Source organism: Panthera onca, chromosome A1, assembly GCF_046562875.1.
Source record: "Panthera onca isolate mPanOnc1 chromosome A1, mPanOnc1 haplotype 2, whole genome shotgun sequence".
In the NCBI taxonomy this organism is placed as follows: domain Eukaryota; kingdom Metazoa; phylum Chordata; class Mammalia; order Carnivora; family Felidae; genus Panthera; species Panthera onca.
In genome coordinates this window covers 107692648-107716633 of record NC_138339.1, presented here as the reverse complement: position 1 = coordinate 107716633, position 23986 = coordinate 107692648, and the positions used below count along the sequence as shown (strand labels likewise).

Genomic DNA, 23986 nt, shown 5'->3' with positions numbered 1-23986 from the left:
GGTGGCTCAGTCGGTTGTGTGTCCAACTCTTGATTTCAGCTCAGGTTATGATCTCACACTTTGTGAGTTCCAGTCCTGCATCGGGCTCTGTGCTGACAGTGTGGAATCTGCTTGTGATTCTCTTTCTCCCTCTCTCTGCCGCTTCCCCGGTTGTGTTCTCTCTCTTTCTCTCCCAAAATAAATAAAACAGGAGATGAGTGCCTAGATGGCTCAGTCAGTTAAGCATCCAACTCTTGATTTCAGCTCAAGTCATTATCTGATGGTTGCATTCACAGCACAGAGTCTGCTTGGGATATTTCTCTCTCTCTCTCTCTCTCTCTCTCTCTCTCTCTCTCTCTCTCTCTCTCTCTCAGAATAAATACATAAAACAGGAGACATTACAACTGATACTACCAAAATACATAGGTTAAGAGATTAATGTGAACAATTACATCAAAAATTATGAAACCTAAAAGAAATGGGTAAATTTCTAGAAACACAACCTCCCTAAACTGAATCAACAAAAACCTCTTAACACAGAAAACCCCGTGACTAGTCGGCTCCATTGGTGACTCCTACCAAACATCAGAAGAAGAATACCAATCCTCCTCAATCTCTTCCAGATTCATACTACAAGCTTGGCATTACCCTGATAACAAAACCAGGTAAGTATACCACAAGAAAACTATAGACCTATAATATCCTTGATGAATATAAATTTAAAAAAATTCTCAACCAAATATTAGCCAACTGAATTCAAGAACATAGCAAAAGAGTTATACACCATGACCAAATGTGATTTATCCCTGAGATGCAAGGATGATTCAACATATGCAAATCAGTAGGTGTAATACAACATATCAGTAAGATGAAACATAAAATTCACATTACACTCAATGGATAAAAATTGAAAATTTTTCCTCTATTGTCAGGAATAAGTGACCACTCCTACTCCATATAGTCCTGAAAGTCCTAGCTAGAGCAATTAGGCCAAAGAAGTAAAAATCATCCAAATCAGAAAGGAAGAAGTAAAACTGTTGCTACTTACGGATGGTATGCTCTTAGGTACAGAAAATCCCAAAGGATCAACCAAAAAAACTGTTGGAACTAGTCAATAATTTCAGTTTTAGATTTAGATTCTCTAAATCAACATAGAGAAATCAGTTGTATTCCTTTTCACTAAAAGGGGAAACACCTGAAAAAAAAAAAAAAACTATCCCTTTTACAATAGCATCAAAAATAATAAAATACTTAGGAATAAATTTAACTAAGGACGTGAAATGTACAATGAAAACTACAAAACTTTGCTAAAATGGAAGAAGACTCAAATGGAAAGCCATTCCATGTTCATGGATCAGAAGAATTAATATTGTTAAAAAGTCCCTGGGGCACCTGGGTGGCTCGGTTGGTTGAGCGACTGACTTCGGCTCAGGTCATTATTTCATGGTTTGTGGGTTCGAGCCCCATGTCGGGCTCTGTGCTGACAGCTCAAAGCCTGGAGCCTGCCTCAGATTCTGTGTCTGGCTCTCTGCCCCTCCCCCACTTGTGTGAGCTCACTCTTTCTCTCTCAAAAATAAATAAACATTAAGAAAAAAAAATTTTAAGTCCATACTACCTAAAGCCATCTACAGATTCAATGCAATACCCATCAAAATACCAAAGGCTTTCTTTTTTTAATGTTTATTTATTTTTGAGAGAGAAAGGGTGGGGAGGGGTAAAGAGAGAGGGAGACAGAATCCCACGCAGGCTCCATACTATCAGCACAGAGTCTGATGTGAGGCTCAACCCCACGAACTATGAAATTCTGACCCAAGCTGAAGTCGGACACTCAACTGACTGAGGCACCCAAGCACCCCAATACCGAAGACGTTCTTAACATATAATAGAAGTAATCATAAACTTTGTGTGGCACCACAGAAGACCCCAAGTAGCCAAAACATTTCTGAGGGGAAAAAAAAGAACAAACCTGGAGATATCATACTTCCTGATTTCAAACTATAATATAAAACTAGGGTAATAAAATCAGTGTGGTGCTGATCATATAGACAAATGGGACAAAATAGAAAGGCCAGAATAAAATCCCAGCATACAGAGTCAACTAATATTCATCAAGAGAGCCAGGAATACCCAATGGAGAAAGGACAGTCTCTTCAATAAATAGTGCTGAGAAGTCTAGAGAAACAAATGCAGAACAATGAAATTAGGCCCCTGTCTCACACCACTCATAAAAATTAAATGGATTAAAGACTTAAATTTAAAACCTGAAATCATAAAGCTCCTTGAAGAAAATGTAGAGAAGTACCTTCTCATCATTGGCCTAGGCAGTGATTTTTTGATAAGACACCAGAAACACAGACAACAAAAACAAAAATCAACAAAAGAGACTACATCAAACTAAAAAGCTTTTGCACACCAAATGAAAGGAGAACCTACAGAATGGGAGAAAATTTTTCAAACCGTATATTGGATAAGGGGCTAATGTCCAAAATATATAAGGAACTCATACAGCAATGGGCAGAAGAACTAAATAATTTTCCAAAAAGACCATCAAAATGGCCAACAGACATAAGGGCAGATGCTCAACATTACTAATTATCCCAGAATAGTAAATCAAAACCACCATGAGATAGCCATTCTAACAAGTGTGAGGTAATGTCATCAAGACAAGAGACTACAAGGATGTGGTGAAAAAGAAATCCTTACATACTGTTCAAGAGAATGTAAACTGGTCTAATAACTATGGAAAACAATGTGGAGGTTCCTCAAAAAAGTAAAAATAAGCAATTTTTACATACAATCCAGCAATTCTTCTAGGTATATATCCAAAGGGAATGAAAACGGGAATTTGAAGAAATAATAGGCACACCTATGTTTACTGCAGCATTATTCACAACAGCCAAGATATGAAAACAACCTAAATGCTCACCAGTGGGTGAATGAATAAAATGAATAAAAAAGATATATGTGTGTGTGTGTGTGTGTATATATTATTATATGTTATGTACATTATATATATTATTTAGCAATGAGAAAGAAGGATATTATTCCAAGTAAGATAAGTCAGACAGAAGAAGTATTGTATGATATCACTTACATATATGGAAACTGAAAAAGTCAAATGTACCAAGAACAGTAAAAGGATGGTAACCAGGGGATGGGGGATGGATAAGGCTGAAGTTGCTTAAGAGTACAAACTTGCAATGAATAGTAAATAAGCCATACAAATCCAATACACAGCATAAGGAAAATAATCATCATTATCATCAAACTCTGTTAAGCATCTAAAAATCATCACAACCATTAAAAAAGATAATTATATAATATTATAGAGGTGCCAAATACTACTGCAATTATATTACAATATATAAACATATCAAATTAACACATTATACATCTTAAATTTACACGTTTTATATACATGTGTGTATATCAAATATATTCAATTTAAAAAAACTAAAAAAAAAAAAATCTCAAGTTGAATGAAGATAAAAAAAAAAAAGCAGTACTCAAAGGGAAATTTATAGCTATACAACTACATTTTTAAAAAAAAATGAAAGATCTCAAATCAGTAATACAATTTGGCATCTTGAAGAACTAGAAAACTAAGAGCAATATAAACCCAAAGCTAGCAGAAGGAAGCAAACAGTAAATATTAGAATGGAGGTAAATGAAATACAGAATAGTAAAGCAATAGAGAATCAATAAAAAACAAAGTGTGGTTCTAAATCAGAAATGAAAATAGAGATATTACTACCAACCTTAGAGAAATAAAAAGGATTATGAGCATTTATAAGCAAGTGTATGCTAGGAAATTAGATAACTTGCTTGAAATGGACAAATTCATAGAAACAAATTATCCAAACTCCCTCAAAGATTAATAGAAGAATCTCAACGGAATTATAACAAGTAAAGAAATTGAAGCAATAATCAAAACCATCTCTACAAAGAAAAGTCTAGGACCAAATGACATTACTGTTATATCTACCAAAATTTATAGAAGTAACATCAATCCTTCTGAAGCTGTTCTGGAAAAATGAAGAGAAGTGAACACTTTTCCATCTCATTCTGAGGCCAGCATTACCCAAATATGAAAACCAGGTAAAGACATCACAAGAAGAGTAGACCAGTATCTCATATAAATATAGATGCAAAACTCCTCCAAAAAGTACTGGAAAACTAATTACAGACTGTGACAAAATGGTATTTATCCTAGGAATGTGGTTCAGTGATTCAAAGAAAATTAATGTAACATACCATATTAACAAAATGAAGGGGGGAAAATATTAACTTGATTGATGGATAAAAAGTATTGGACATTCTACTCTATTCAAGAGTAGAACCCAGGGATTCATCACTTACATATAACAACTAGTGCTCATCCCAACAAGTGCCCTCCTTAATGCCTCCTTATATGCCATCATCCATATAGCCCATCCCCCATCCAGTACCCCTCCAGCAACCCTGAGTTCTCAATTTAAGGGTCTCTTATGTTTGCCTCCTTCTCTGTTTTTATCTTATTTTTCCTTCCCTTCTTGTATGTTCATCTGTTTTGTTTCTTAAATTCCACATATGAGTGAAATCATATGGTATTTTTCTTTCTCTGGCTTACTTCACTTAGCATAATACACTCTCCTTCCATCCACATTGTTGAAAATGGCAAGATTTCATTCTTTTTGATTGCCAAGTAATATTCCATTGTGTGTATACATGTATATATATAAATGTGTGTACACATACATATGTGTACACACATATATTTACATGTGTGTACCTGTGTATATGTATATGTGTGTATACTATATACGTATATACCACATCATCTTTATCCATTCATCAGTCGATGGACATTTGGGCTCTTTGCATAATTTGGCTATTCTTGATAGCGCTGCTATAAACAGTGGAGTGTATTTTCCCCTTCAAATCAGCATTTTGAATCCTTCAGATAAATACCTAGTAGTACAGCTGCTGGGTTGTAGAGTAGTTCTATTTTTAATTTTTTGATGAACCACCATCTGTTTTCCATAGTGGCTGCACCAGCTTGCATTCCCACCAACAGTGCAAAAGGGCTCCCCTTTCTCCATATCCTTGCCAACATCTGTTGTCTCCTGAGTTAATTTTAGCCATTCTGACAGGTATAAGGTGGTATCTCATGTCATAATCTCCAAGTCGGGGGCATAAATATTTACAATTGTTAGATCTTATTGATGGATATACCCCTTGATTATGATATAATGCCCTTCATCATCTCTTGTTACAGGCTTTGTTTTAAAATCTAGTTTGTCTGATATAAGCATGGCTACTCTGGCTTTCTTTTGACATCCATTAGCATGATAGATGGTTCACCATCTCCTAACTTTCAATCTACAAGTGTCTTTAGGTCTAAAATGAGTCTCTTATAGGCAGCATATAGATGGATCTTATTTTTTTTTATCCATTCTGATACCCTCTGTCTTTTGATAGGAGCATTTAGTCCATTTACATTCAGAGCGATTATTGAAGATAAGAATTTAGTGCCATTGTGTTACCTGTAGAGTTGGTCTTGCTGGTGAACGTCTCTGGTCCTTTGTAGTCTTTGTTGCTTTGGACTTTTTTTTTCACTACTCAAACTGTCCCCCTTAAAATTTCTTTCAGGGCTGGGGCTCCTGGGTGGCTCAAACATCCGACTCGTGATTTTGGCTCAGGTCACGATCTCAGAGTTCATGGGTTCAACCTCTGCGTCAGACTCTGCACTGACAGTGTGGAGCCTCCTTGGGATTCTGTCTCCTTCTCTCTCTCTGCCTCTCCGTCACTCACATACTCTCTCTCCGAAGTAAAAAACTTAAAAAAAAATTCTTGCAGGGCTAGTTTAGTGGTCACGAATTCCTTTAGTTTTTGTTTGTCTGGTCAACACTATCTTGCCTTCTATTCTGAATGACAGCCTTGATGGGTAAAGAATTCTTGGCTGCATATTTTTTCCCATTCAGCACCTTGAATATTTCCTGCCACTCCCTTCTGGCCTGCCAAGTTTCAGTGGACAGGTCTGCTGCTAACCTTATGTGTGTCTACCCCTAGGTTAAGAATTTTTTTTGTCCCTGGCTGCTTTCAGAATCCTCTATCTTTGTATTTTGAAAGTTTTACTATGATATGTCAGGGTGTTGACCTGTGTTTGTTGATTTTTATGGGATTTCTCTGTGCTTCGTGGATTTGGATGTCTGTTTCTTTCCCCAGATTAGGGAAGTTCTCAGCTATAATCTGCTCAAATAAACCTTCTGCCTCTTTTTCCCCCGCTCTTCTTTTGGGACTCCTCAGATATGGATATTGTCTCATTTTATGGAATCACTAAATTCTCTAAGTCTCCCCTCATGATCTAATAGTTTCCTTTCCCTCTTCTTTTCAACTTCATTATTTTCTATAATTTTATCTTCTGTATCACCTCTTCTCTCCTCTCCAATCCTCACTGTGACTGTATCTAGTCGGTTTTGCATCTCAGTTACAGCATTTTTTAATCCAGCCTGACCAGTTTCCAGGTCTTTAATCTCTATAGCAAGGCTTTCTCTGGTGTCTTCTATGCTTTTTTCAAGCCCAGCTAGTAGTCTTATGACTGTTACTCTAAATTCTTGTTCAGATATATTACTTACATCTATTTTGAGCAAGTCCCTGGCTCTGATTTCTTCTTGACCTTTCTTTTGGGGGAGATTTCCTCTATCTTGTCATTTGGGCTGTGTTTCTGTCTTTTGTGTGCTTTAAAAGCTTGCTGTGTTTCCTGTACCTGAGAGGAATGCTGTATTAAAAAGGAGTCACAAACTGTCCAGGGTCCGGCACTTCAGGAAGTGTTTCTGGTGTATGCTGTGTGCACTCTTTTATTGCATTTTGGCTGCTCTTTCCCACTGGTCCATCCTCTGCAGAGTTCTTCCTTGTTTGCAATGGGGAGTGTTCAGATGTTTTACTAGGTGTGCTTTGATTTGTTTGTTAAAATAAGCCTGGAAAAGGGGGAAAAACTCTGATCCCAAAAAAAGAGAAAAGGAATGGTAACAAAAAACAGAGAATCAAAAAACTTGAAGGCTAATTCCAAAGAAACAGAATAAAGAAGACTGATCCCCTCCAAAAAGAGAAAAGGAAATGAGAAAGACAACCAACTATGAGCCTGATTTCAGACTAAAAAAGAAAAAAAGTCAACCCAGTCCTATTTCCACCAGAAATGCAGGTGTCGTTTTGAAGCACTTGATTCTCAGTATACTTGGTGTGTGCAGGGTTCTGGCTGTGCTGGTCTTCTAGAAGAGAGGCCTGCTGTGTTGGCTCAGTGTCAGCCTTGCCCCAGTAAATAAGCAGTTGCCAGGCATGGGGAGGGCGGGGAGGGTTTGGTGTAAGCGAGTCGGGCCTCTGCATTGCTCTCTGAAGTCTCCCCATGTTGGTGTTGGGAGGAAATAGCACCACCGCAATCTCTCATTCCTAGACCTCACCCCGCCCTGCTGTTCGGCAACCCTCACAGACTAACAAGGGCAGGCAGCTCACCCTGTGCCACAAGTCTGCGTACTTTCTGTGTCATGCAGCTGGGTTTCAAAACTTGAAGTCTTAAAGGATGCACCCCCTTCTCTGACGCAGAGCCTTTTCACACTGTGTCTGAAGTCCTGTGTCCCTGAGCAACAGTCCCACACCTGCACAGTGTGCATGGTCTATGGGGTAGCAGCACTAAAAGCTGCAAAGTTTATATTTCCTCTGTGTGTGCCTATCCTCTGCTGATGAAAGGCTTTTTGCTGGCGCCTACAGGGTCTTTTGTCCTTGGGGAGGAAATAGACCCTCTTACAAAAGTACTCCAAGAAGGGGAGTGTTCTCTCCCAGTGCACCCTGGAGATCTCTACACCCCGCCAATGCACTCCAGGGCCGCCAGTCCCTCCTCCCCAGGAGCACATGCCACAGCTCCACTCCAGAGAAAGTCAAAGTCACATACTTCCAAAACATCAGAGTTTGAGCTCCAAATGGTGGTTGCAAAAACCCCTGCAACACTCAGTACTCCTTGCTCCCCAGTCCATGACCCAGAGAGGTTTTTCACTTGTGCAAACCCAATGCTGCACTCTTTCAGCCCGTCTCCCCTTCTCTCCCTTTTGTCTCTCCGTGAAAGTGTTCCCTCCCCTCCACAGCACTGCTGATTTTCTCTCCCCCAGTTCACTTCCATGCACCTTGCACCTTCCATGTTCTCTCCCTCCAACCATGGAGCTCCTTCTCCCAGTCCACAGATCAATCTCCTGGATCTTCCAAGTGATCTTACCTCAATACATCTGTGTTTGAGGAACTAAAAAAGCCCAGGGTCCCCCTGCTTCTCTGCCATGTTAATGAACTCCTCCTCCTCAAACATCTTTTTTTTAAAGGAACTCAGAAAACTAGGAATAGAAGGTAACTTTCTAAACATAACAAAGGGCATACATGAAATACTCATAACTAACATCAAACTGAAGGCAAAAGACTGAAAGCCTTCTCACTAAGATCAAGAACAAGACAAGGATGCCCGCTTTCACCACTGCTATTCAATATTGTGCTAGAAATTCTAGCCAGAGCAATTAGGTAAGAAAAAGAAATAAATGACTTCCAAATTGGAAAGGACAAATTATATTTATCTCTACTCAACAATGAAATAATCCTATAGATAGAAAATCCCAAAGAATCTAAAAGAAAGTTACTAGAGCTAATAAAAAATTCAGCAAAATTGCAAGTTACAAGATCAACACACAAATATCAGTTGTGTTCATCAACAGTGAACAATCTGAAAGGATATTAAGAAAGTAATTTCACGCTATTGTAAGCATCCTTTTAAAAGACTAAATATGTAAAATTTTAACCAAAGCTGTGAAAATGTGTACACTAAAAACTACAACACTGGTGAAATTAAAAAAAAAATGGCATAAATAGATGGAAAGTTATCTCATGCTCATGAATTAGAGAACTTAATATTAAGATATCACTACTACCCACAGCTATCTATTGATTCAGTGCAATCCCTACCAAGATTATAATAGCCCTTTTTAGAGCTATTGTAGTAGGTGTGATCCTAGTGTGTTTTCATTTGCATTCAAGGGGGCCTGAATAACAAAAACAAAAAATAAAATCCTAAAAGACAAGTACAATTTGGTAGGATTCTCACTTCCCAATTCCAAAACTTATTGCAAGGTTAGAGTAATCAACACACTGTGATTCTGACATAAGGACATAGAGATCAATGAAACATAAAATCTAGAAATAAACCCTTTTGTCTATGACCAGTTGACTCTTTTTTTTTTTTTTTTAATAAAGGCAATTTCTATTTTTATTTATTTCATGAGGGAAAAAAAGGGCTTTAAGCTCTAGAACAAAGGAACTGGCTTCTATAGTTTCAAAGACATAGAAGATCTATTTAATTGGGAATGCTGTACATTTTATTAAATTCTCACATCACAAGAACAGGAAGCAGAAGGGTACCTGGCTGGCTCAGTCAGTAGAGCATACGGCTCTTGATCTCAGGTCCATGAGTTCGAGCCCCACGTTGGGTACAGAGATTGCTTAAATAAAGAGAGAGAGAGAAAGAAAAGAAAAAAGAAAAAGAAAGAAGGAAAGAAAGAAAAGAGAAAGAAAGAAAAAGAAAGAAAGAAGGAAGGAACAAACAGGGGCTCCTGGGTGGCTCAGTCAGTTAAGCATCTGACTCTTGATCTCAGCTCAGGTCATGATCTCACGGTTCATGAGACCAAGCCTCACGTCGGGGCTCTGCACTGACAGTGTGGAGCCTGCTTGGGATTCCCTCTCTCCCTCTCTCTCTGCCCCACCCCTCTCACTCTCTCAAAACAAATTAAGGGAAAAAAAAAAAGCAGAAAAAAGCAGCTGTTTTATTTATTCACAGTAAAGAATATTTATAACCTGGTTGTAATAAAAACTTATTTCAGAGGTCATTGGTAGAATATGACAGTATCTTAGGTAAAATATTGTTTAATTATATTCATAAAGAAGAGGATCGTATCTGTACAAAGGGAGAGGAGGGGCTGGAGGAGGGTAGGAAGAGGAGGAGAGGGTGGAAGAGGAAGAAAAGAAGAAAAGCCCTTCAATAGGCACCATTTATCCTTAAACAGAGTCAAGTCTTAGACTTGGTTTTTCCACCCAGGAGTCCTTCCCCCATCACCCTCCAGGGCACATCAGAAAATGCAAAGAACTTTGAAGAGATTAGAGTCACATTCAAACTTTCATTGCAAGTAGCCATAATGAACACTCTCATTCTTTTTTTAAAAGATCGAATTAGATTACTTCTTGAAGTGTATGATCCAACAAGAGCCAATGAACTTGGTGTCCAATTTCAAACTATTTTCTCTTTTTCTCAAAAATCTTTATAAAAATACTCTCATTCAAATATAGATTCTTATTTTCATCTATAGTGTTCCAAAAAATATATATTTACTTCATTAGAAAGCGTTTTGGTCAGGACGCCCAGGTGATTCAGTCAGATGAGTGTCTAACTCTTGATTTCAGTTCAGGTCATGATCTCATGGGTCTGTGGGATTGAGCCCCATATTGGGCTCTGCACTGACAGCAGGGAGCCTGCTTAGGATTCTCTCTCTCTGCCCTTCGCCTGCTCGCTCACACGCTCTCTCTCTCTCTCTCCCCCTCCCAAAATAAATAAATAAACATCAAAAGGAAAAAAGTTTTGTGCGACCAGTTGACTCTTGACAAGGGTGCTTAACTAAGTCCATTAAATGGGGAAAGAGTAGCTTCTGCAGTGAATAGTGCTAAGACAACTAGATTTCCCTATGCAAAAGAATAAAACTGGACCTTTGCCTCATATAATATACAAAAAATAACTCAAAAGGGATCAAGAGCCTAAATATAAGAGCTAAAACCTTAGAGCTCTTAAAGAAAATATAGGGGTAAATCTTCATGACTATTGCATTCTTACATATGATACCAAAAGCATGAACACTGTAATAAAATTAATTGAACTTCATTAAAATTAAAAATATTGTGCATCAAAGGATTATCAAGAAGGTACACAGGCAGCCTAAATAGAAAATATTTGCACATCTTTTACCTCATAAGGTCTTAATACCCAGAATATATATAGAACTCAAGAAGACAACCGAGTTTTAAAAAGGGCAGCAGACTTGAATGGACATTTCTCCAAAGATGTACAAATAATCTGTAACTACATTAAAAGATGCTCAACATCATTAGTCACTAAGAGAATGAATGCAAATGAAAACCACAATGAGATCACACATACTAGACTAGCTATGATAAATTTTTAACACAAAATTATAAGTGTTGAGAAGGATATAGAGAGATAAGAATCCTCATAGATTGCTAGTAGGGATGTAAAATGAAGCATCCCACTGTGAAAACACTTTGGAGTTTCCTCAAAAAGCTAAATACAGAATTACCATGACTTCAATTCCTGGATATATACCCAAAAGAAATTAAAGAAGGGATTTGAACAGATATTTGTATCTCCGTGCTTACTATTTCTGATAGCCAAAACATGGAAGTAACCCAGGATCTATAAACAAATTAATGGATAAACAAAATGTGGTATATACATAAAAGGGAATATTATTTAGCCATGAAAAGAAATGAAGTTATGATACATGCTACAATATCAGTGAACCTTGAAAACATGCTGGATGAAAGAACCAGATACAGAACATGAATATTCTATGATCTGATTCATATGAGATATTTAGAGTTGGCAAATTCATAGAGACAAAAAGCAGAATAGAGGTTAGTAGGGACTGAGAAGAATAGGAAATTGGGAGATTATTCCTCAGTGACTACAAAGTTTCCCTTTGTGATAATCGTTGAACAATTTTGTGAATGTAATTAATGCTATTGAGTTGTATAGTAAAAAATGGTTAAAATGGAAAATTTTATGTTCTATATATTTTTTACCACAGTAAAAAATATTTTTAAAAAGGAATCATGGTATTCATTTTTACCTGGTTAACAGAAACAAAAACTTAAATATTTTTATGATTTGGTTTGATAACGTTATAAACTGTAGTTGACCCTTGAACATTTGAAAATGCAGTTGAAAATCTGTGTTTAACTTTTGACTCCTCCAGACTACTAATAACCTGTTGACTAGAAGCCTTGATGATGACATGAACAATCTATTAACACATATTTTGTATATGTATTCTATCTTGTATTCATACTGTAAAGTAAGCAAGAGAAAATCATAAGGAAAAGAAAATACATTTACATTATGCTACACAAAGTAAGTTTGTCAGAGAAAGATATCATATGATTTCACTCATGTGGAATTTGAGAAACTTAACAGATGAACATAAGGGAAGGAAAAATAAGATAAAAACAGAAAGGGATGCAAACCATAAGTGGCTCTTAAATACAGAGAACAAAATGAGGGTTGATCGGGGTGGCGGGGTGGGTTAAATGGGTGACAGGCATTAAGGAGGGCACTCTTCAGATGAGCACTGTGTGTCATATGTAAGAGATGAATCACTGATGAATCAAGTAAGATGAAGAGATGAATCAAGAAGCCAAGACGACACTGTATGTTAACTAACTTGAGAATTAAAAAAATATTTTAAAAAATACGTGCCTATATGTATAGTTATTGGAAAAAAATCCACTTGGAAGTGGCCCTACACAGCTCACATCCATGTATATGATCAACTATATACAGGATCAACTGTATACTGAAAATCAAACCAGTGTTACAGAATTATAAGTAATCCACAGTGTACTTTAACTTATTCAATAGAAAATAATTGATTGTACAGGATTTATACATTTGACTCTGGTATCCTAAAAAAATATAGGAGATAAAGATGACATTTAAAACCCACTGTGTATTAGCTTTTCAAGTATATTAACAGAGTAACTCTATACCTACTTTGACTATAAAAATATCACTCCACCTCTGCTAAGGCCTATTTATATCAATCAACTTGACACTACAAACGCCTTATGTAATAGGAAAATACAGAGCAGTAAAATACCATGCTTCAAGCTTTTGTCTGTCCCATCACACATGAAGGATAGCACACATATCTTTTTTTTTAAAGCATCTAACTACATGTAAGCTGTAGGATGGGTAAGATGTAAGATGGGTAAAGCTGGAAGGTATCATATTGTCCTCATTCTTCAACTCCAGAAACTCAGTAAGAAAGGTGAAGTAACTTGCTCAGGATCACATAGTTGTTAACTAGCAGAACTGGGACTCAAGCTGTCCCCAAATGAGAGAGAAAGAACTAGGTTCAAATCTTAATATAAATTACTTTACCTCCATAAACCTTAATTTCCTTATTTGTAAAGTGTTGATGAATTCAGTGCTTACTGCAGTGAAGTAAGAATCAATAAGTCAGCATGAACTCTGAGCACTGAACTCTGAGCATGCAGTGTGTCCATCTTGCTTACCGATTTATCTGATAAATGCTTGGCATATGACAGATGATTTTTTTTTTCCTTTTTAAATACTGCTCTGAGTAATAGTAATTCACGATGGCCGCACTTTTGGTTTCATGGAGGAAAGCTTTATTAATTACAAGGGAAAGGGAATAAAAGGAATTAAACAATTATAGTAAACCTAAGAGGGAGAGAAGAACAAAGAAGGCTTTGTCTAATACATCAAATCAGGCACTCACAGCATCCAACCTTCTGGCTGCGGAAGCCCCGTGGTGAACAGCCAGGTTGAAGTCCCCACTGAGGGTGCTTGGCAGACTGGCCTCCCCTCAGGTGAGACTTCCAACCAACTATTCCTCCAGGGCATTATATATATACTACCTATGTATGATTTGTGATTAGTCATTAAGTTTGCCTAACTGCAGTCCTGAGGGAGCTGGATTTTTTTTTTTTAATTTCTCTCTGTTTCTCTTATGTATCTCACAGTCTTAGGAGCCTGGGCATGTGCACATTTCTCTTCCCTCCCTGATGCATCCCACGGGGCCAGCCTGGTCTGGCTCAAGGAGGTGATGACAAGTTAATCCCTCTTGATATCAGGAACAGAAGGGCCAGTTCTGATCCCGAGGCCAGATACAGAGTACAAACCAAGTGCCCCCTGATTGTCTATGTGCAGCTCTGAGCAGAAATACATGACAAGTCACACAAACAACTTCTGTGCAGAGCACATACTAATTTCAAAGCTCTCTGAAGTAACCTCTAAAGAATATTTTTTCTTAAGAACTACAAAATGTATCTCAAATACATTCCTAATAATATTCCATTCCTGCTAAAAATATATTTGGGAGTCTTGATTTGAGCCATTCTCAAAAAAATAGGCTAATTATTCATTCTATTTTCTGATGTGTTTCCTCATATACAGGCACTCACTCAACCATCCATTCAACAAACATATTTAGTGCCCAGTATAAGCACTGTGAAAGTTGCTGAAAATTGAAAAAGATGTATGAGATAATTGTTCACAGTCTTTATGTCTCTGAAAGAGTCTTCAAAATAATGGAACCTACTTTATGGTCTTTGGTGAATGTAAATTTGAACCTTATTTGGGGGGAGGCAGGAAGTGATAGCCTTTATCTTCTAGGACATGGGAGAAATCCTTCTGGGGTAAAACTGTTTTTACAAAGTAGTATTTATAAAGTGGCACAAGTACCTATTTGAGATTCGGAAATCCTGGTTCTTCTTTATACACTTGCTCAACCTGATTGTGACTTGCAGATTTTCTTCACAGTCCTTTCTCACTCTTTATTTTAAACAGTTTGACATTTCTCCAAGGGGACTTTTCCATGTGTAGGAAAAAAAAAAAAAAAAAGAAAAGAAGTCAGATTCAACTCTTGTGATTATTACCCTTTTTCTCTTTTTGGTAGCTTTAAGGGTTACTCTGTGATTTTCAATTAGAATTCATAGTGATGTTGAAATATTTTCCCCTTGAGTACTCTGCTGGACATAATCTTAAGCTTTAGGACCTAGGACAGCTGAGCAGCCTCTGTCTGGTATATTGGTTGCTGCTGTGGAGGAGGAAAAGACTGATGCAGCTTCTCAAACTGATAAATGCTGTACCCCGAAGTGGTGCACAGTATTTTGTTTGAGCAATCATTTTCATTGGTAATGTTTCATGGCCATGCCTAACTTCTAAGGGGCAGGGAAGTGCACAATAAACCACATACTCAGAAGGAGACCAGATTATTTGTGAAGAGCCCTAAATGCACCACAGTTGTGCAAATTTTAGTCCAATACATTTGAAAACTGGGATAAAATGGAAAATGTCGCATAAAATTTCCAAAACCAACTCAAGAAAAACTTAGAAAACATGAACAGACCAGCAACTAATAAATTGATCCAGCTAATAAAGAATTGGTATTTAAAAATTTACCCCTACACCTAAAAAGACAGTGGACCCAAATCATTTTACAGGCTATATTTACCAAACCATCAAGATTTTAATTTTATGCACATTGTTTCAGATAGTAAAAAGGGCACAAAATTGTCAATGTTGAGAACTCTTAAGGGTCTAAGATTTACCCTATTTGCAAGCTAACAGGTTAGTCTACCAGTTTCATGGATGCCTGCAAAAAGCATAAGATTTCTGGGTCAGAAACAAAGGATGGTCTATTACTCAGAGAAGTAGCCAAAACAGCAGAATTTGTGGTGGGCACCTGAGCCCTCTTTCTCATAGAGCATATAGGTAGGCCCAGGCGATAACTACACACAAAGTGGAGTGTGTTACATGGAGCTCCGAGCTTATAAAATTCAATTCTTTTATAACAGCATTAAATATGCTATATTCTAAGGCTACAAATCACACCTTCCCAGAGGGAGACATTCTATCTGCCAAAACTGTTTGCTATAGGAATATCTTTCAAAAAATGGTACAGATCAAAGGCAGTTATTACTTCTGTTTGCAAGATATGCAGATACACAGAGACCCATGTAAAATTGTCACCTATTTGCCAACACATTTTATGAAGCCAATAAAATCATGATAAACCAGGCAAACATAACATAAAACATAAAATTATACACCAATCATCCTTACAAACATACGCATGAAAACTATATAAAATACATAAAGCTGAATTCATCAGTGTACAGAAACAAATATCATGAATATAAGGAATTTATCCTAGGTATGAAAGGAAGGATGAAACATTAGAAAATCTATCACTTTATCACTTTAGTAGATTTTTTAAAATTATTCAACATTTAAAAAAAATCTATGTGAATTTATCACATTAACAGATTAAAGAAGAAAACCATATGAATATCTTGAAAGATACAGGAAAGCTATTTTGACTTGACTAAACGAATATGTTTAATATTGGCACAAGAATCCAAATTTTCTGATTTCTTGATAAGAATGACTTTCCCTGCACTGTGCTTTTTTTTCCCCACTATAATATCGGGGTGGGGGGGAAGAGTTGAAGTTTATGTCTTTATTGTGTTCTTTTACTTTAAAATAGCATAGTTAGAAGGTAGTAATATTATTAGATACTCTTTAAACCATGTCTAATACCAAACTAATCATTATTGGTTTATCACCAGTGGTAGGTTGTGGTTAAGTTCATGTAAAAGTGAATTCCTGGTGCAGAAGCCTCTCAGGCTATTAATTCCAATCCAAACTTTCTTGGAATAAAGTAGTTGTCTATATTACAACATTTACATTGAGTATTGTCAAAATGGTTTTAGGCGTACTGTCTTCTAGGCTATGCATGTTAAATGAGGGCAAAAATTGGTTTGGGGGGCACCAAAAAATCCTAGATAATACATTAGTTTGTGGCCCTCAAAATCTCAACTCCACCTGACAAAATGTATTCATTCCTATTTAATTTCTCTCATTAGGGAGAAATCAGATTTAAGTTAATTTAATTTATTGATTAGAATACTTAAATTTAACTTATTTTTCCCCTTATGGAGGTGATAATTTAAAAACGAAGCTTGAGAAACATTTTTAAAAAGACTCATTGTTTTTTAAAACAGGAATTATGTCTTAAAATATCTTTAAACCCTCAGCCACTAACAGATAGTAAATACACACTCTATAAATATTGACTAGATCTCAGAGTTTCAGTATCTGATATTCTGACATTCTATTTAAAGTTAGCCACTGCCTTAAGAAAATCAACTCATACTTGAAGGAAATAGAAACCATTTTGTTCGAACCATCAGTGATTGATTCAGAAAAGATAGATGTAATATGAAGAACAAGCTCGAGCAACAAAAGGTAGCTTCTTTCTCCTAAGAATAGTAGTAGCCAGAGTAATAATAATAATAACAACCTAACAAGAAGAAAAAAATCTAACAGTCATTGAACCAGGCCTTCATAGTGGACCAGGCCTGTGCTTTATGTATGTTAATTCACCTAATCCTCAAAATAGCCCAATGAATTAGGTCCTCTCATTATGATCATTTTACAGTGGAATCAGTAATTAATCACTGGTTAGTATAATGGCAATTTTTCTAATGTCATAATGTACCTAATACTTACCAAGTAACGATATCTATAATGTGATCTTCTTTTCGTCAGATTTTGATTGAGAAAATTGCAATCATCTGATCTAATTTATAGCTTTGGAAATTCCAAAATTGTTTTAAAGACCTACTCACTAACTCTCCACTTAAAAAAGTTTAAGAAATTAATATTAAACAAGAAATGATCATTATCCACCATACCTAAAGAACTTACTACCCTGAGCCATCTTGGGTCACCATCACCTTCTGGTTTTCAAAGCTGGAAATTAGCACAAATGAGGCTACCTGAAGAATGAAAGGGGAACTATTAGTAGTTATATCCTGACAACAAGGGTAAACAGAGAATGTCCTGGGGAATAGCATAGATGATCTCTCTACTCATCTTTCGTGCCATGTCTACTCTTAGCTCTACTTTTTTCTGTAGCTATTCCATTAATACCATTATTCCTTTGACCCAAACAAGTGAAACTAGAATCTGAAACATCTAAGGTTTATAAATAATCCTTTAGGTCAGAAAAATCACTTATTTTTTACATATAATAATAATTTCCATTAACAATGTTACCTGTTCTCCAGCCTCTATTTGTGAAGAAGTTTTTGAAAACGTATATAAACTACTTTAGGAATATTTGGGTTATGTGTTAGGATGATTTTTGAATGTGAGAAAAACTCTTCCCACTTCCCCTCTATCCTATACCAACATGTTATGATGGTATGTAATGTTAACTGAGGAAAACTGGAAGTCTGGTAACACAGAAAGATTGATTTCATTAGTTTGTTTTCTATGTGTTACAATATGTTGAAAATTGCATATACCCAGTTAAATGGATTTACAGTATATTATATAGTTTCAGATAAACTAGCACAAAGCAGACAAGAGCCTTAATTAAAAAGAATTCTATTAAGGGGTACCTAGGTGGCTCAATCGATTGGATGTCCAACTTCGGCTCAGGTCATGATCTCGCAGTTCGTGGGTTCGAGCACTGTGTCAAGTTTTGTGCTGACCGCTTAGAGCCTGGAGCCTGCTTTGGATTCTGTCTCTCTCTCTCTCTGCTCCTCCCCTGCTCATATGCTCGCTCTCTCTCTCTCTCTCTCTCAAAAATAAATATTAAAAAAAGAATTCTATTAAGAAATCAGATTAGAGATAATACTAATAAGGCAAACAAAAAAAGTAGAGGGGATGACACATCATCCTAGTGTAAACATTCTGTCGGCTATAAAAATTAATTATAATATAAAATATTATAGGAAGTTAGCCAAAAAACATAAATTATTAAAAATATATTTGAACTATGGCCCTCTAATTTATCCTAAAATATCATTTCACCTTTATCTCATCCTTTAAAATTTTATGTTTATAATCCACATAATACAAGTAAATATAATCTATAAATCAACACTGAAAATATTAAAAGTGACTGGAAAAGACACAACTAAATAGAAGGCTATTCCATGTTCATTGATTAGAAAACTTAATATTAAGAAGTCCATGCTACTCAAAGCAATATAAAGATTCAACACAATCCCTATCAAAATACCAAGGGCATTTTCACAGAAATAGAAAAAAACAATCCCAAAATTCTTATGGAACCATTCAAGAATCCCAAATACTCAAAGCAATCTTGAGAAAGAAAATTCCTGATTTCAAATTTTATCGCAAAGCTATAGTAATCAAAACAGTGTGGTACTGGCATAAAAATAGACACATATACCACCAGCTAACTTTCAGTAAGGGTGCCGGGGATACACAATGAGGAAAAAATAGTCTCTTTAATAAATGTTGCTGGGAAAACTGGATTGCCACATGCAAAAGAATGAAATTGGACCCCTATCTTGTACCATACACAAAAATCTACTCAAAAAAGTTAAATAGATCTGGAACTGTAAAAGTCTGCAAGAAAACATTGAGGCTAAGTTCCCTGACATGAGCTGTGGCAATGATTTTTGGTTATAACCACAAAACTCAGGGAAAAAAATGAAAAACAAGTGGGACTACCTCAAACTAAAAAGTTTTTCCATAGCAAAAGAAACAACAAAATGAAAAGGCAACCACTATAGTGGGAGAAAATATCTGCAGATCATACATCTGAGAAGAGACACTGGAAATTCGCCAGTAGAGTAGGCTTTTACGTGCCTTTATATGGAATATGTCTTACAACTTAAATATGTACAATTTTTATTTTAAAATGTAAAATAAAACCTATAAACAGTAATCTAGAATTGTCCATCATCCAAGAAATTTGACTTTAAATAACTGTACTAATACCCAAGTGAGTGTAACCTTGCCATCAGAATAAGCAGCCTGATCTAGAGCCTAATTTTTAACATTTCTTCCATTGTTAAGAATGGTGAACCACAATCTGCTTCAAGCTTGAGACTAAGAAAACCTTTATCACCAGAGTTACTAGCAACTACCAAAATACTCAAGCTCTAAATAATTAGCATGCACATATTAAAAAGAAAAAGGACAACATTTTACAAGGAGATACAATAATTCTAAGATATATATTTCATTTAGTCATAAAAGAACTATCACTTTTTTAAAGTGGGTACTGGCAGTTTATTTCCTTGGTTTTTCATTCCGCCTCAAAATATTAATGTTGTACCCTGGGAGATTAGAAGTTTTGGATTTCCTTATTTGAGGCCCTCCCTTGAGTTCTATTGCATGTATCTCTCTGTAGATATAGATCTAGTCCTAAAATCCTTCCACATCTCCCCTGCCCTACCCTGTCCTTCTTTCAGATCTCTATAGGTACAGATCTACCCAAAGCTTCTGTAGACAGAGTGCAAGTGTCTATTACACTGCCTGAACATAGTGGGCTATAATGTCTGAAACATGCCTGGCCAGGGTGGCCTCAGAACAAATGGGACTTTAGCTTTGTCTAGGGAGCCATGTGGAAGAATGACTCCCTTAATAAAGTAGGAGGAAGGCTGTGTCAGAGTGTTTGGAAGGTCTCTGTACCCTTGGGGATGGCACTTCTGTGTGTATTACACAGAGCTAGAAATGGGGCTGCAGCCACAATGGAATCCACCACCAGCCACCCCAGAGGAATCTCAAGTCCAGGAGCCTGTACTGTCAATGGGTGGCCTGTGCCATACATATATCTGTGAGCTTTAGGGGTCCCTGGCTTGGTTCCCTGGTGGAACTTTGCTGGATAGTGGGTTGTTGGTAGTTGCGTTTGAGGCTGAGGCCCCAGGGGCTTTGATCTACAAGGATATCTTCACCTAACTGTACAAACACCAGGCTGCCACAAAATGATCCTGTCACCCTCTCATCACCTTGACCTGAGAATTAGGAACCAGGAACCACCTGTCTACAAGACATTCTCCTGGCGCTCGTAGGGTGTTGCAGTCTTAGTGATGTTCAACCTCAGGCACTGCCTGGCAACTGCCTTCAATGGAGGGACCAAAAAAAATCCACAAAATAAACACATAACAATGCAAATGACCATTTGGCCTGATCAGCTAAAATTGGGACTCAGCATTTGGACCATCTTGGGCCGTTTATGCTTTCCCAAAATGCTCTGCATTTAGGACCCCACCCCCGAAAGAAGGTCTAATGCACTCTGTGTCAAGTCCCCCTGCACACATGTTTCCTTATGCTGTAAGGTAGCTCTCAAACAATGCCAGCTGAAAACTGAAATCGAAGAGCCACCAACTGCCTGGGAAAGATCCCATGGTGTTTCCATTAGATGGTCCCTTTATTTATACAGATGATGTTTTCTTTAGCTAAAGCCAGTGGTTTTTCTGGAACCGAAACACATAAGCACTGACAAATACAAAGTCACATACAAACACGCTCACACCTACCATTATTAAATGCTAATTGACTGTATTTAATTCCTGGTATAATTAGTCCCTTTACCAAACACTTTTGTTTAGATCCAGTTGTCTTCTTATAGTGCAAATAGTTCACTTTCAGAGCCCTGGGAGGCAAAAGGATATAGTAGGGGATTTTTGGTCTGTTTGTATTTTTTTGTATGTTTGATGGTTGGTTAGTTTTATAATTTGCTAGCACTTGGAGTTGACTAAAATAACTGGTTGCATTTTTCATCCAGTCTTCCTTTCAACCACTGATGTGACTTTAACCGTATAAGGAGGTTATATTTTTAAAATACCTTTTAATGAGATGTAAAATGGTACTTCCTGTTTCCGTTGTTTTCATTTATATGATTTTCTTTATGCACTCCCATGTTATCGGAATTGTCTTTTCCTTCTCCCATGTTCTTAAGCAGTGCTTTCATTTTAGAGCTCACGTCTCTCTTGACGTACCCTGCAAAGAGCAGTCAAGAACATGAAAACCCAGCTAGAGCCAATCAATACACAAAGTAATGGAATCTAACAAAGAACCAACTATTTTCTATAAGTGAAAAGTAGGGAGGCCTCACTCACTCTCAGACTGGGAATAGAATCACGTCCACTGCACAAGTACCTGGTAGCATCTCGATTTAGCCCAGACGTTCCACATTCACGTCTCCCATGTATGAGACATTTTTCTCATAGAATTTTGCTCAAATAACAATGAACTTCTTACGGTAAAAGATCAAAGGTTAAGTTAGTGACCAGAAGTTACAGAGAGCACTTGTGAAAATAAAACCTGAACAAGTTTTTAAACTTAGAAAATGCTCTCATGTGAAAAAAAATTAAAAATCTGTGAGGATCAAAGGTAATCAAGTTATTAGATGGTGTAGATGAGACATTGGGAGACCCGAAGTGATCAAATAACTTGCCCAAGAAAGTGACAGAACAAGGCTTGTCTCCTGACTCCAAATCCCATACTCTGCTAATTTTACTGTTCCTGCCCTAAAAACCCTCAACTAGAAGAGACTTCTCATAGTTCTTATCATTGGCGGGGGCCGGGCAGCAGGGGTGAGGGGGGGGAATGTCAGGAATACAACCTACCACTCAATAGAATCAAGATACCCTCTGTTCATGGTAGCTTCCTTTCTGAGCATCTGTCTGAATTCAGTGAGCGTTAAGATGTGTTCATACATCTTCTAGGTTTCCACAGACGTGCAGCCCCAGTTACAAGGAGGCAGTTCCCACATGGTGCACATAGAATGGATTATCTGCACTTTGAGGATGACAGCCGCGGATGGTGGTTTGACATGGATATGGTGATCATCTATATTTATTCAGTGAACTGGGTCATTGGATTCATTGTTTTTTGCTTTCTTTGCTATTTTTTCTTTCCATTTTAGGAATTTTCATACTTTACTACAGTTGAACAATCACAAATGATGTAGATAACAATTAAACATTTTTGAAATGAGATTTTATAATGTTGCATTGTATAAATTGTTGGTGTTTATAGAAAGTCTGAGAACAATGGACTTATTTATTAATGTTTTTCATGTAACAAACTAAGCTTTATTCAGGAACTAGTCTGTCTAGCACTTAGCAGTGATGCACTGTTGATTTCCTAGTTCCTCTTGGTTTAGGATTTGTGGGCTCTAATTTTACAATACCAGTTTTATGCTTAATTGTAAAGACTGAGGTTTCCCCTCCTTGTAAAAATACAAAACAAAATTATAATCTGGGTAGATAGTATCTTTATTGACAAAATATTTAGCCAATTGCCACTTATTCTTAGTCAAATTATGTGCATTAAAGATAAGTTATATTTCCTGGGAACTAATCTAGCAGGGTATACTCAGTTTTGGTTTCCAATTATCTCTGCTTATTTCCCGTTCTGTTATCAGGAAAGCTGGCTGTTTTTTTACAAAGACCTAATAATAGCTAGCATTAGTACAACATGTTTTATTATTATAAGAACAGAATAGTAAATGCAAAAAATCTGAGACTGATCCCCACCAATAGAAAGAGAAATATATTAACTTTCCGAATTGCAGGATTACTCATTTGAGGATATAAAAAATTTACCAATTTTCAGTAGTCTAAAAGAGCAGTGCATGTCCAAAATGTATCTAATTTAGTAATTTAATGCAGAGATTGTCAAATATACTGTAAATGTGCAATAAAAAGTGGCTTTTAAATTTTTTTCATTGTTTAAGGTGATTTAATATCTGAAATAAGGAACTGCTGTTAATAGGCTTATGACATATACGAAGAAAACCTGGCATTTCTTTTTATTGTTACGGTATTCTACCATAAGCCTTGGAATTAGTTTTTCCCTTAATTAAAAAAAAAAAAAAAAAAAGGAAATCTGAACTATCCCAGTATAGGAAACAATTAGGGCAAGCATCTCAGTTTCAAAAATGAGAAAACTAAAGCACAAAGAAATAAGCTTCCTTATTTCAGTCACTCACGTGGTCTTTGTGTAGCCTATGAGAACACAGGAACCACTCATCCAGCATTCCTACGCTATGTCATCACATTTCTGATCATGCAATACGCATATTTTACACAAGGTAAGTGAACCTGTCATGGCACTTAAAAAATAATATAACCATCCAAACTGTGGCTGACAAGGCTTCCAGAGTTCAGTCTAGGGAAAGTCCAAATTCGGCCTAATTACTACTGACTGTATTTGAGTAAAAACAGCTATCTGATGGTATGTGCTGTTCTGGGAAATAGGATAGAATGATACAGTGAAAGAAAACAACAGTGTACATAAGACATTATCAAATTTAGAAAGCAGTAAACTACATACAGTTTAGAACCATCAATTTTT

The 23986-nt window shown here is 36.6% G+C and overlaps 1 protein-coding gene across 3 annotated transcripts in view; it reads left to right on the top strand.

Moving 5' to 3' along the window:
- RNF180 (ring finger protein 180) overlaps positions 1 to 23353 on the top strand; it is a 204405-nt gene extending 181052 nt beyond the window's left edge. For all 3 annotated transcript variants that reach the window (XM_060635687.3, XM_060635689.3, XM_060635688.3), the window contains one exon: positions 22354 to 23353. In XM_060635687.3, coding sequence (XP_060491670.2) covers positions 22354 to 22553 — 200 coding nt within the window. In that variant the 3' untranslated portion in view covers positions 22554 to 23353. The remainder of the gene's footprint in view (positions 1 to 22353) is intronic.
- The last annotated feature ends 633 nt before the right edge of the window (positions 23354 to 23986 follow it).